General features: G+C 39.6%; 3 protein-coding genes across 3 annotated transcripts; 1 reads left to right on the forward strand and 2 right to left on the reverse strand.

Moving 5' to 3' along the window:
- The first annotated feature begins 2,449 nt into the window (after positions 1-2,449).
- Positions 2,450-3,742, forward strand: LOC110765069 (uncharacterized). The gene has a single exon (XM_021968118.2). It carries the CDS (start codon positions 2,450-2,452, stop codon positions 3,740-3,742), a length of 1,293 nt encoding a protein of 430 aa, XP_021823810.2.
- LOC148293539 (uncharacterized) lies at positions 2,942-4,931 on the reverse strand. The gene has a single exon (XM_088255039.1). The coding sequence runs from the start codon at positions 4,734-4,736 to the stop codon at positions 4,113-4,115; it is 624 nt and encodes a 207-aa protein (XP_088111165.1). The 5' UTR covers positions 4,737-4,931; the 3' UTR covers positions 2,942-4,112.
- Positions 4,932-5,065: 134 nt separating this feature from the next.
- PSRP4 (plastid-specific ribosomal protein 4) lies at positions 5,066-5,844 on the reverse strand. Its single transcript, XM_088255040.1, has 3 exons — positions 5,619-5,844; positions 5,455-5,519; positions 5,066-5,334 (listed from the first exon to the last, which is right to left on the reverse strand). The coding sequence occupies exons 1-3, from the start codon at positions 5,776-5,778 to the stop codon at positions 5,206-5,208; spliced, it is 354 nt and encodes a 117-aa protein (XP_088111166.1). The 5' UTR covers positions 5,779-5,844; the 3' UTR covers positions 5,066-5,205.
- Between the last annotated feature and the right edge of the window lie 8,987 nt (positions 5,845-14,831).

Below are 14,831 nucleotides of genomic sequence, written 5' to 3' on the forward strand. Positions count from 1 at the left end.
CTGGTGCAGAGGGTGACATGTTAAAGTTGGCACTGATAGTGAAGAAAAGAAGTTTAAGCTTATATTAATTTGAAGATGGATTAGGAGTTCGGTTCTTTGGTCCCTTTCTGGTTTGTTCAATTTTTCCACATCTGATTAGGAGTTCGGTTATTTGGTCATATTAAACAATAATTATGGACTTCTGTTTAATTATTAGTGATCATGTGTTGTACGCAAAACCGATGTACTTTTAGACTTTTGGGTTAATGACTTTGATGATCCCCTCGACTCGTTTGTGTGATAAATCAATTAAAACCCATAAATCTATCTAGCTTCTAGAATGGTTATGAGGGATAAGTCATCTAATTGTGATTCTACTTGGATGGCCATATATAAACTTTGACCAAAAGAAAAAAATATATGAATAGACTTTACTTATATTTTGAGAGTATTTTACATTCAAAGATGAAAGATTTTGAATCTCTCCACCTACTATTAAGAAATTGATGCTCACTGCTAATAATAAGAATTCATAGGTAACATCTATCGGGGTCTAACCTAGTTAAAAAAGAGCATTAATTTTAGATTGGTGGTCGTATTCGAACCTCATGGAGTCATGGCACGTTGATAGTGTCTTGTAGTTTAGACTGTCACTTGTATTAAAAAAAAAAACAAATTTCATAGGCTACATCACTTCTTCATGTCACAAAGCAACCTTGGAATATTTCTGAACCAGGCAGGTTTCCTTTTTGTGTGTTGTTTTTGGGCCTTCTACTCACAAGAAATTGTTAAGACAACTTGATCACTAATTAAAAAGAAATACAATATCTTAACACGATTGAGTTCACGCCTTATCTTAATGTATTTGAATAAAAGAAAAAGGGGTTTAGGGTTAACAGAGACATTTCAACTACCATAAAAATATTAAGATTGAATAACGTGAATCAGCCAAGTGATGGTGGAATAATTGCATAAGGATTACCTTAATCCCAAATGCGTCGGTCCATGAATAAAAATACTTGTAAAAACAGAAAAAAGTCTCTTGCAAGTTGCATGGCATGGACCTCACCGTTCAAATCTGTTTAGTTTTTTCATCAGTTGGCAGTATACAAAAACTTAGAGAGTACGCTACTATTATAATTAATATCTGAATTATTTTATTGCATGTTCCAATCGTAAATAATATAGAAGAAAAAAAAAGATAGTAAGAAAATAGTTTTCATTATTTTAGGATTCTTCCTATTGAGAGGGAACATGACATACTAACATTGCACGGATGCTAGGACTCGAACCAGAACCTTTCCTAAAGAAGCAATTACTCTAAACTACTATATTAGTGGATCCTTTATTATTATTATTATTTTAATTTTAAATGAGTAGATGGGAAGGAAAATTTGAATATTCGACTTTGTTCAATATTGATAGAGAAATATCACTAAATCAAGATAAATCATATACCTAATAATCGAAACACCAATTACCAGGTTAAAAAAAAGATTTCCAACATTCTCATCACATATTTCAAAACGGATTCGATAGTTTTGATTGTTGTTGAAGAAAAGGTTAATGTCTGTAAGTAGCAGAACAACCAGCTCTGTCTGCTTGGAATAAATAATTTTGCACCCCAGTGGAGAAAGGTAGGTTCTCCAATTTAATTATGTGGGGGAACAACAGAATAGAGAATGAGACAGAACACAGTCATATAATACCTAGTTTTATAAAGCTTATGCAATATACCCCTCCTCCTTAGGTCCACAGCAAAGATGACGTTTAAGGAGGAAAAAAAATGTACCAAGAACATGGCCAAGTTGTTACTAATCCAATATTTTTGGTCACCAGTTAAACAATTAAGTCTCAAGGATCCAACTCCAATTTCGAACGAATAGGGCGGATTAAGGCTTCAAAATTTCCAGAAATATTGCCAAAAAAGTCTCAATGAATGGTCTTCTGCTGCCCCAAAAACAAAGGTATGGCGTTCTGGGTTTGATGAGATTCCAATTTAATGCGTAAGTATGGGTTTGGTTGGCCAGGAAATAGCCTGGTATCTTTCTATCTTTTGAAGTCATTGAAAAAGAAAGCAATATCTGTCAAAAGGGTAATTGCCTAATCATTAAATAAGATTATTGTAAAACATGTTTCCATCACCATCTTTTCATTATTGATACTCTAATAGACCCTCTTAATTATTCATTTATAAATTGATATCCCACACAATGCTCATGCATTTTTACAGGCGGCTATCTTCTTTGTATTTTATTTTATTTTTATTCAGCATTTGACTCTTACCAAAAAGTCTCATATTGAATGCTTCAAAGCCAGACGTCTAGAGAATAAACATTACACTATAGAAGCCTGCAACAATTCTTTGTATTCGCGTGTGTATCGTTAAGTACTTTGGTCATTTCGCCATGAAAGTACCTTTTGAGCTATATTTCTTCAACCTTATTTCTTCTCCCATGCAACTCCTCTGATGACGATGAGCCGAATGGACAGCCGCCTACTTAGCCTTGCTAAATTTCATATCTTCTGTACTCTATCATTGGCTGCAATCATCTTCATCTTCTATGCCGATAGCATCATCTACAATGACTCTGAAAAATCGGTTGAGTTGAATGATAAAGCTCCTTCTCCAGTCCTGCTGCAGACTCATAGTTCTGCAGGCCATTTGATCAAGTCTGATATAAATCGCATAGCTCTGCGTTCCATGCAGGAAGAGACCCTTGAGGTTGGTAGAGAAATTACAAGTCCTCTTGTTCCTCCTTTCAATGCCACAGAAGAGGAAAGAATCGCTTGGTTTCGGAGCAAGCTACCCGAATTTGAGATTTTCAAATCAGACAAGTTTGCAAGGCAATTCCACGGTCGTGTTCTGGAATTCTTTAACAACAAGTGTGAGGGGCAGTTCTTTATGACATGGATTTCGCCTGTGAGGTCCTTTGGAAGCAGAGAGTTTTTGTCCATGGAGAGTCTTTTCAGAGCTCACCCTCATGGATGCTTGATGATTCTCTCGAGAACTATGGACTCCCGACGTGGTTACAGAATTCTGAAACCGCTGCAGGATCGCGGGTTCAAGGTTCATGCAGTGACACCAGACTTATCATTTCTGTTCAAGAACACCCCAGCTGAAGCCTGGTTTGCTGAAATGAAGGGAGGCAAAAAAGACCCTGGTGAGATCCCATTAGCCCAGAATCTGTCTAATTTGATGAGGCTTGCAATTCTATACAAGTATGGAGGTGTTTACTTAGACACAGATTTCATAGTTTTGAATTCATTCTTGGGGTTGAGAAACTCAATCGGTGCACAAAGTGTGGATGTGGCATCTAAAAACTGGACCAGGCTAAATAATGCAGTTCTGGTGTTTGATATGAATCATCCCCTTCTGTACAAATTCTTGGAGGAATTTGCCTTGACTTTTGATGGGAATAAATGGGGGCACAATGGTCCGTACCTGGTGTCCAGAGTGGTCCAGAGGGTGCAAAACCGACGAGGTTACAACTTTACAATTCTACCCCCTATCGCCCTTTACCCCGTCGATTGGAATAGGATTGGGGGACTGTTTAAGAAGCCAGGAAGCCAAGCTCATTCTCGATGGGTAAAAGCAAAGCTGCTTCAGCTCAGCAGGGAGACTTATGGGGTACACTTGTGGAACAAGCAAAGTAGCCGAGTCGCGATCGAAGAAGGAAGCATTATGCAGAGATTAATCTCCGATCATTGTGTCATATGCAGTGACATATACAGTTCTGAAAGAATTTTCTCAAACGAATAAATGGTGAAGCATCTTCAACCAACCAACAGTGACGAAGCCGCAGACTGGAAATTGATACAAGCCTCCTATTTGTTAGTATACTCTGTTGCAGGAATTAGCTACGATTCAAGAGCTATGGAATTCCCTCTCTCTTTTTTTTTCATTCTCTTTTTCCATTCATATAAAGTTCAATTTGTCTTTTTTACTTTCATTTTGAATCTTTTGCCCCAGTGTAAGTAAGATCATCATCTCATTGTAAATCCGAGATTCTGTAAACGAGTTGTGGCAGACATTCCCTATCTCAATATGTTAATAGAAGCTAACCCTTTTTTCTTTTTTGATATAAATAAACAAATGAGGTTTTCCTGTATTACAAGTATGCAGACTAATACTAATATTTTCTTCCACAGAAAGCAATCCTAAGCCGCCTCAACCTTAATCTCAATCTAAATCCTCTGCATCTCCATAACCCAAATCCTGGCAATCTCCTAAATGACTTTTTCCTAGTCAGCTTGCGGTTGCCAATTCTTACCTCTGTATTCCGGAAGCCATGCTCTCCATCCCGGAAGCTTCCATCTGAAGGAAACTTACTTGGTCCATCAATCCTAGATTCATTTATTGGTCCAAACTGCTTGATGGATTGCCATGGATCATGCATTTCATTTTCATTGTCTGTATCACTGCCCCATAGAAGAATAGGCTTAATTATGGATGAGCCACTGAAATCCTCAAAATGGTTCGCCAAACTTGTATGCTCCATGTCAAATAATCTCCTCAACGATGTGTTTCCTACTTTCATCAAACCTAACAAACTGCTACTTTTTCGAGCTGAAGAAAACGAGGAACAGGAAGCAGCTGAGGAAGAGGAGGAAGAAGAAGAAGATGAAGACCGATAAAGAGATTTCTGATACTCTATAATCCGCCTTATCCTTTCTTTTTGAACTTCTGGATCAACAAGGCAACTGCTATCATCATCCTTCTCTTCGGTTATTTCCGATGAATTCATCATAGTCATAAAGGTCTAGGGTATTGGGAGCGCATAAAGGAGTAGACAAGATGCAGGTTTATGAAGAAGAAGCAGAATAGTGAAGGAAAACACCAGCGGAAGGGACTAAGGGGCGGCAATAAATCCCTATAAACTATAAAGAATGCTGAAAGCCGGCGATACGAAAGCATTTGTTTTTCCTACCATGTGTTTCCAGGAAGGTTTTGTGTCCAAAAAGACAAGACAGGAACAAAATAGCCTATCTAGATTTTAAACAATTAAATAAACAAGTGAGGTGAAACACAAAGCATATCTGGGAAACTGTCCTCCCAAACTACAAAAATAAACACATATGGAAATTGAAGTTTAAAGCTTAATTCAATTCACTAATACCAAGCAAGACCAAGAAAAGTATTGATCAAAGACTCATCAAATAAAGCAATTCGAGGTACATAAATTACAATTATAAATAAAAATCAAAGAGACTGGGCTCAACTAGCTAAGACAGAGACTCATCAATTTCAACCTTGACAATTGTATCGTCTTCAAACTTATCTTTCTTAGGGGGAGCCACAGGCACCGGAACCCTAGGTGGACCTCTTCCTTTGTTCTTGTTCCGAGGCCTCGCCTAAAGTTCAAATTTTTATTTTTCACAAAATATTTAAAATTCAGAAAAACAAATACAAAATCATAAAATTCATGAGCAAAAGATGATGAGGAAACGGTCAAAATCAGAAATTTGGCTTACATTGCCATAAGAGTGATTGAAACGTTTTCCTCTTTCGGTTTTCTTATCGCCCCTACCGCAGTACACTGAAGAAGCAGAAAGCAAAAATTAGGGCATATAAGAGAGAGAGAGAGAGAGAGAGAGAGAGAGAGAGAGAGAGAGAGGGGTTTGGAATTAAGGTGTACCTGAAGGGACTGATGGAGTGGTAGCTGTGGAGACTGGGAGCGAAGCTGTGGAGGAGGGGAGAGAAATGGATAAGGTTTCAGACTGGGAAAACGAAATGCGAGAGCTAAAAGCGAGCGTTTGAGTGGGGATTGGAAGAGCTCCGAGTATCAGTGACGCCATGGTTGACGCTTGAAGCTTGAGAGAAGCGGATAAGGTTTTCGAGGGAAAGTGTTGTGTTTTAGGAGATGGCTCCTGTTTTAGAGACCGTTGGGTTGGCTCTCGCTTGTAATAATCTTGGGCTGGAATTTCAAAAGGCCCAAATTGGGGTTCATTCACAAGGCCCAAGCTCACAATTAAGGTTGGGTCTTCAATTAACAGAGGAAGAAAATTTGTTTGGCCTTCCAAGTTCCAACCAATAAATTAGAATGTATCCAGAGATTTTATATGTACAATGAGAAATTTTGGGATTGTTTTCAAAATGTGGTGGGTGTGCTAATCAAAACCTTAGGTGCATTTACAAATCCCTAAAATATTCTTTCATACGTATGATGAACCTACGGTGTTAAACCAATGTTAAAAGATATTTCAAGTTTTCTCGTCAGTAAAATAAAAAACAAATTTATTTGATTAGTGAGAGAAAATTACTCTTTCCTAAGATGATGAGAATGCCCTCTTTAATATTATTGTTGGATATAAACAAGCTGAAATAAGTAGCTAGAAATGTGGCCTATTCTGATATTAAGCTCTAAATTGATACAATGATGTAATTGGTATTTATGTCCAGATATTTAAAGATTGATTCATCATTAATTGAAACAAACATTTTTATACCAAATTTAGAATACACTAGATGCCAAAAAATTTGCCAAATTAAGGACCAGCACTGCACGAAGTGTGTAGACCAGTAACATGCAGAATACCTGATAGACAGAACACACGTGATAAAATGATGGAAAATGATGACACCCAACATTCTCTGGTCAAAGCCATAATGCCCACTTAAAATATCTTTCCAACATACTCAATGGTGTCTCCAACATACTCAATGATCTCTACCGTGATTGGTGGATGATATTTGTATATTATTTCTCATTGTAATATAATATAAAGGATAGAATACAAACGGCAAAACTCAAGTTGCTCAAACATAGATTATTGTTATCTTTCACTCTTTCATGGTATCAGAGCCCTACGTGGGTTAATCAATTATCTTATTCTTTGAAATCCTCCAATGGCCTCCCAACCTGCATCTTCTCTTCCCAACGTCTCCTGCCTTGTGTCCATTAAACTTGACGGCGAAAACTACACACTTTGGCTAGCTCAATTTCTTCCTGTCCTGCGCAGCAATGAACTTATGGGCTATGTCGATGGAACAAAGCCCTGCCCAAGAAAACTTCAAGATGATGGTACAACCATATCAGCTGATTATATTACATGGCAGAAGCAAGATCAGCAACTTCTGAGTTGGATAGTTTCCACTCTCAGTCCCACTGTTTTGGCAACAGTTACAAGGTGTGCAACCTCTCAGGAGGTGTGGCAGTCTTTGCAACGTCGGTATTCTTCTCAGTCTCGATCTCGAGTACTCCAATTAAAGCATCAGCTACAAACAACAAAGAGGGGTAATTTATCCATTACCGCCTATATAGATAAGATGCGCAACATTGCTGATAAACTTGTCCTTGCAGGCAAGCCAGTTGATGATGAGGACTTCATCGACCTTATACTTAATGGTGTTGGTGCTGCATTTGAAAGCACTGTCAATTCAATTTTAAGTCGGGAAAAAGCTGCGACACTTGATGATATAACAGCTTTATTACTTAACGCAGAAACCCGAATGGAAGATTATCATTCTTCCCTTCCTTCTGATGGCACCTCTAATGCTTTATTTGCCTCCCAACCACACAGTTCTTATCAAGGACGCGGTCGTGGTGGTTCCTTTGTTTCTAGGGGCCGCGCAGGCTCTTCCTCTGGCAATCGCAGTGGTTTTACCAACTCTGGCCCAACAGTCAATCGTGGTGGCAGTTCGTTTTCTGCAAGTCGTGGTTCCAATTCCTTTCGGAGTAATTTCAATTCCTCCCGACCAGGTGCTCTTTCTCAAGGTCGTGGTGGAACTTATGGCTCATTCTTAGCTCCTTCTACGAACCAGGTTCGATGCCAGTTTTGTGGTGGCTTTCTCCATACTGCGATTAATTGTCATCGCTTGACTAATCTGTTAGAAGGTCGTATGCCTCCTCAACAACTTTCCTCTACTGCATTGGTTGCTGCATCTCCATCTGGACTTGAGAAAACAGATACATGGTATGCTGACAGTGGTGCCTCAACCCATGTTACTGCTGATTTAGGCAATCTTCAACTTCACACTCCATACCCGGGTTCGGATCAAGTGGCTGTTGGTAATGGTGCAGGTTTGGCCATTTCAAATATTGGTTCAACTAGTCTATCTGGTTTTAAACTGAATCATGTGTTACATTGTCCCTTTGTGTCTGCCAACTTGTTAAGTGTTAACCAATTTGCAAAAGATAACAATTGTTATTTTATCCTTACTTCTGATTCCTTTTTTGTGAAGGACACGCTAACGGGGAAGACGCTTTTCCAAGGCAAGAGTGAAAATGGATTGTATCCATTTCGTCCGTCACTGCCAGTTTTTAAAGCATTTGCTGTGATTGGTGAACGTACATCCTCATTTGTTTGGCATCAACGTCTAGGTCATCCTTCAAGTGTTGTTTTTCAGAAAATTGCTTCCTGTGTTCCACTTAGTCATTCTGAGTCTAAATTTTGTTCTTCTTGCCCTATGGGCAAAAGTACAAAGCTTCCATTCTCTTTGTCTAGTTCTGTTTCGGTATTGCCTCTGCAATTGATACATTGCGATATTTGGGCTTCTCCAGTTGTGTCAAATAAAGGATCCAAGTATTTTATCTTATTTCTAGATGATTGTACTCGATATACATGGATTTTTCCTATGCGCTACAAATCTGAAGCTTTATCCTATTTTCAAAAATTTAAAACTAATGTGGAAAATTTGTTGTCTGTTAGCCAGGTGCTTCGTATTAAATCTTTGCAAACTGATGGTGGTACAGAATTTTTAAGCAATTCTTTCCAAGATTTTTTACAAACACATGGCATTACTCACCGTATTTCTGTGCCATACACTCCCGAACAAAATGGGGCAGCTGAGCGCAAACAGCGTCACATAGTTGATATGGGTCTCACACTTCTTGCAACCGCTGGCATGTCTAATAATTTTTGGGTTGATGCATTTAATACCTCTGTTTATCTCATTAACCGATTGCCTGCTCGTCAATTAAACTATATCTCACCTTATCAAAAGTTGTTTGGTCGTCCTCCTTCCTATTCATATTTACGCGTGTTTGGTTGTGCATGTTACCCATACTTGCGTCCATATAATAAACACAAACTTCAATTTCGCTCCAAGCAGTGTGTCTTTATTGGTTATTCTCTGCATCATCAAGGTTACAGGTGTTATGATTCGCAGAATGGTCGTGTTTATCTTTCCCGCCATGTCGTTTTTGATGAAAATACATTCCCTTTTCAGCAGCGGTGCGCCTCATCTCTCTTGCCTTCGGATGTGTCTCCCACGGTGGTTCTTCCTTCTCCCCCACTTATTTCTTCCCCTCAGGTAATTGATTCTCCTCCTCTTTCTACTAATACGATGTCTAATTTTCCTTCTTCTTCTAGCTCCTCTCACTTATCTGATCAAAATTTGTTATCTTCTCCACTATCTGATAACCTCCTTGCTTCCTCTTCGTCTCCGCCACCAACCATCCAACCTCCTTCAGTCGTGTCCAACACACAATCTTCACCTCTTCTCCCAGCTCACAGTACTCCTTCTCCCATACCTCCTCTATCTCCATCTGGTTCCATTCCAGTTCCCCCTTCTTCCTCGCATATTGGTCATCCAATGGTTACCTGATCCAAATCAGGTATTGTCAAACCAAATCCAAAATATGCTATGCTAACCATGCCACAGGTACATGACACAGAACCCCGTACATTTGCCCAAGCCAATAAGGACCCACATTGGCGTCGTGCCATGTCTCTTGAATTCCAGGCGCTACAGGATGCTGGCACATGGACACTAGTTCCCCGATCTTCTTTAATGCATGTTCTTCCTTGCAAATGGGTATTTAAAATTAAGCAGAATTCTGATGGGTCAGTCGAACGTTATAAGGCACGCTTAGTTGCCAATGGTTTTCATCAACAATCTGGCTTGGATTACACAGAAACATTTAGTCCAGTCGTGAAGCACGTTACTATACGTCTTGTTTTGGCTTTGGCTGTCTCCAACAATTGGACAATCCGCCAGTTGGATGTTCAAAATGCCTTTTTACATGGACAACTTACTGAGGAGGTTTATATGCAGCAGCCCCGAGGGTTTGAGGATCCCATATATCCACAATATGTGTAACACTTACATAAGTCCCTGTATGGCTTGAAACAAGCTCCACGAGCCTGGTTTCAACGTTTCTCTCAATATCTTACTGATCTCGGTTTCTTTGGCTCCCAGGCAGATCATTCTTTATTTATCTATAATATTGACGGTGTTCTTCTCATCCTTTTAATCTATGTTGATGACATCTTGATTACAGGGAATAATTCTTCTCGTGTTGATTGGCTTATATCCTCCCTTAGTACAATTTTTGCCATGAAGGATTTAGGCCCTCTTCACTATTTCCTTGGTCTTGAAGCCTCTCGCACATCTCGTGGGTTATATTTGACCCAAACTAAGTATGCTTCTGAGCTCCTCAAGCGTATGAATTTGTTAGCTGCTAAACCATGTGTTACTCCTGTTGGTTCTGGTTCCAAACTCAGTTTGTATGATGGTGACTCTCTTCCAAATCCAACCGAATATCGCAGCATCGTTGGAGCCTTGCAATACCTTACACTCACCAGGCCTGACATCACCTTTGCAGTCAACCAAGTGTGCCAATTCATGCATAAGCCTAGCACTAGTCATTGGTCTGCTGTCAAACGCATCTTACGTTATATCAAGGGTACCTTACATGAAGGCTTATTTTTTCAACCAGGTGATACTCATTTGACTGCCTTTTCTGACTCCGACTATGCTGGTGATCCCGACACACGTCGCTCCACAGGTGGTTTTTGCATATTTTTTGGGCCCAATTTAGTGTCCTGGAGTTCTAAAAAGCACCACACGGTTTCCCGTTCTAGTACTGAATCTGAGTACAGGCAACTTGCTATTACAGCTGCTGACTTGTATTGGGTTCGTCTCTTACTCCGCGATCTTCAGGTCACTCCTGTGCATCCTCCTGTGCTTTGGTGTGACAATATTAGCTCTCTAGCTTTGGCTTCCAATCCTGTTTTTCATGCTCGCTCTAAACATGTGGAGGTGGATTATCATTATGTGCGTAATCAAGTTGTTGATCGCTTTCTTGATGTCCGCTATGTTTCCGCACATCACCAGCTTGCAGACATTTTTACCAAAGGCTTGTCTCTGCCACAATTCCAGTTTTTGAAGTCCAAGCTCATCCGTCCTAGGCCGCTGAGCTTGCGGGGGGATGATAGACATAACACACGTGATAAAATGATGGGAAATGATGACACCCAACATTCTCTGGTCAAAGCCATAATGCCCACTTAAAATATCTTTCCAACATACTCAATGGTGTCTCCAACATACTCAATGATCTCTACCGTGATTGGTGGATGATATTTGTATATTATTTCTCATTGTAATATAATATAAAGGATAGAATACAAACGGCAAAACTCAAGTTGCTCAAACATAGATTATTGTTATCTTTCACTCTTTCAATACCCTCCTCTTTCAATTTTCAGCTACTATATTTATGTAAGGCCGTACTTGGCCAGACCGTACTGTGCCTCATCAAGAACACTTCTTTTGAAGGTGAAAGAATGTCTCAGAAAGTGTTAGATTACAGGCTACTTAGGCGCACCCTAAAATTTCCTATCTTTTCCACCATCTCATTTGCTATCATATTCTTCATTATCTATGCAGACAACACTGTCTTTAACCTTCCCATGAACTTTTTCAAGATCACAACACTCGATTACCTCGACAGAAAACTGAATTAACCTTGACTGCTGAGAGCATGCCACAGCTTTCCATGCAAGAAAAGATAGATGAAGTTGCAGAGGAAGTTCCTGATCCTCTGGTTCCTCCAGAAAATGTCACAAAAGGGGAAAGACTTGTGTGGTTCAGGCGGAAGCTCCCGGAACTGCAGATACTCAACTCAAACAATTTAACATATCAGTTTCATGGTCGAGTACTTGAGTTCCTCAACCATGGATGCAATGTTCAGTTCTACATGATATATATGGTTTTCACCAGCAACCAAGTTTGGCAAAAGAGAATTCATGGCCACGGACAGTCTCTTTAAATTCAATCCTAAAGCATGGATTCAGTAAGTGGATACAGAATCCTGAAGCCGCTTCTCGATCGAGGATTCAAAGTAATAGCATTAACACCAGACCAGCCCTTTCTAGTCAAGAACGCCCAAGGTGAAACTTGGCTTCAAGAATTATGACTAGTCTCAGACAACTGTGTCATTTGCCCTGATATGTATACTTCTTAAGGAAATTTTGTGCCATAAGATGGTGAAGGTGAAGCCTAAATGCTTAGGCATTTGACTCACCTAGTCACATAACATGTAGCAGAAGAGAACCCACTATCTCTCTAGTAGATGTTCATAGTTCCATTACAGAGAAGGTCGCGGGTCGCGGGTGTGGGCAAGGGGTCGTCGCGGCCTGGTGGTGGTGGTCGACTCGTGAGAGAGAAGGAAGCAACAACGTGAGGTTTTTAAAGTCAGAAAGAAAAAAAAAAAAAAAGACCTGCCCAGGCGCCTAGACCCGCCTAGCGGCTAGAACCGCCTAGAACCGCCTAGGTGCCGCCTAGACCCGCCTAGGCCGATTTTTCGAGTCTGAAGCAAAAGAAAAGAATTCATAGCTATTTGAATATCCCAACTTGAAGCAGATTCTTGTCGTCCCATACTATCAGTGGCGCCATGGTTGAAGGTTGAAGCTTGAGATAAGCGGATAAGGTTTTCGAGGGAAAGTGTTGTGTTTTAGAGACCGTTGGGTTGGCTCTCCCATGTAATAGTCTTGGGCTGACATTTCAAAAGGCCCAAATTGGGGTTCATTAACATGGCCCAAGCTCACAATTAGGTTGGGTCTTCAATTAACGGAGAAAGAAAATTGGTTTGGCCTTCCAAGTTCCAACCAATAAAATTAGAATCATATGTATCCAGAGATTTTATAGGTAGAATGAGAAATTTTGGGATTATTTGCAAAAAGTGGTGGGTGTAATCAAAACCTTAGGTGCATTTACAAATCCCTAAAATATTCCCTCATACGTATACGTGTAAGTGATTCTCTCATACATGCTGAACCTACAATTTTAAACCAATGTTGAAAAATATTTCAAGTTTGAATGCCTCTTTTATCGTCAGTAAAACAAAAAAATAAATCTATTTGATTGGTGAGAGAAAGGATGGAATTTCTCACTCACAAATATTATTATATAGGAGTTCATTTCCTAAGATGATGAGAATGCCCCTCTTTAATACTATTGTTGGATATAAACACGCTGAAATAAGTAGCTAGAAATGTGGCCTATTCTTATATTAACCTCTAAATTGATACAAGGATATAATTGGTATTTACGTCCAGATATTTAAACATTGATTCATCATTGAAACAAACATTTTTATACCAAATTTAGAATACACTAATGCCAAAAAAATTTCCAAATTAAGGACCAGCATTGCACGAAGTGTAGACCAGTAACATGCAATGCCAAAAAATTCCGCTACTATATATATGTAAGGCCGTACTTGGCTAGACCGTACAATGTGCCTCATCAAGAACAATGCTTTCTCCAAAAAAATAATCACCTTATCCTACTCTTTTGAAGGTGAAAAGAATGTCTCAGGAAGTGTTTGATTACAGGCGACTTAGGCGCATCCCAAAATATCCTATCTTCTCCACCATCTCATTTGCTACCATATTCTTCATCATCTATGCAGACAACACTGTCTTTTGCTAAAATATGATATTTGGTTTGAATATGTTAGGTTCTTATTTTATTCTTCTCCATAAGGAGATATATATAAGAGTTTACATGAGTGCTTTACAAGGAATTAGATCTAGTAAAGGATTAGGAAAATATCTCCTAATTATACAATGATTTGACAACTATATAAAATAGGAAAGTAAATCCCTTAATTAACCAAAGGAAATAAATCTATAAAATAGGAAAGTAAATCCTCTATTAATCAAGGAAATAAATCTCCTTGATTAATTAGGAGACTCACTTCAACACTCCTCCTCAAGTTGGTGCATATACGTCACAAATGCCCAACTTGGTAAGTGAGTCAAGAAATTCATAGCACCCAAGTCGATAATCCATGCAATTTAGGCAGAGTCTTTGGCGACCGGTCGTTTTCTTCGGGCGTCCGGTCGTTTGCTTCAGGTGACCGATCGTTTTCTTCTGGAGACTGGTCGCTTTCTTCTGGAGACCGGTCGCTTGCTTCGGGCTACCGGTCGGTTTGAAACAGCTTCTCTGACTACCAGTTGCTTTCCACTGGCGACTAGTAGTTTTGAAGCAGATTCTCCGTGTTCGAAGAACTAAGGGGGGGCCGGTCGCTTTCCACTGGTGACCAACCGTTTGATTTGAGGAATTTGATGTATGAATTGGATTTGGATTCGGATTCAGGTTGGAAGTTTGGGATTCGAATTCGGATTCGGATTCAGGTTGGAAGGTTGGGATTCGGATTCAGATTTGGATTAGGATTCAGGTTGGAAGGTTGGGATTCGGATTTGGATTCGGATTCGGATTTGGGTTAGGAAACGATATCCATGGCAGCGGAAGGATTTAAGAATAAGAGAAAAAAGATGTGTTTAGGGTTTCAGGATAAGAGGATATGAGGATGTGGGTATGAAGATCTGAATCTGAACAAGGAATTTGATTTATGATACGAGGATACGATACGAGGATATGAGGAATTTAAAGAACACAGAAACCTTGTGAACACGGCTAAGAACACAGAAACCCTGTGAATTCGGTTAAAGGACACAGAAACCCTGTGAACACGGCTAAAGGACACAGAAACCCTGTGAACACGGCTAAGGAACACAGAAACCCTGTGAACACGGCTAAAGGACACAGAAACCCTGTGAACACGGCTAAAGGACACAGAAACTTCTCTTCAATTCTCTTCTCCCCCTGAAGAGAA

This window comes from Prunus avium, chromosome 6 (assembly GCF_965620075.1).
Source record: "Prunus avium chromosome 6, drPruAviu1.hap1.1, whole genome shotgun sequence".
Taxonomy (NCBI): domain Eukaryota; kingdom Viridiplantae; phylum Streptophyta; class Magnoliopsida; order Rosales; family Rosaceae; genus Prunus; species Prunus avium.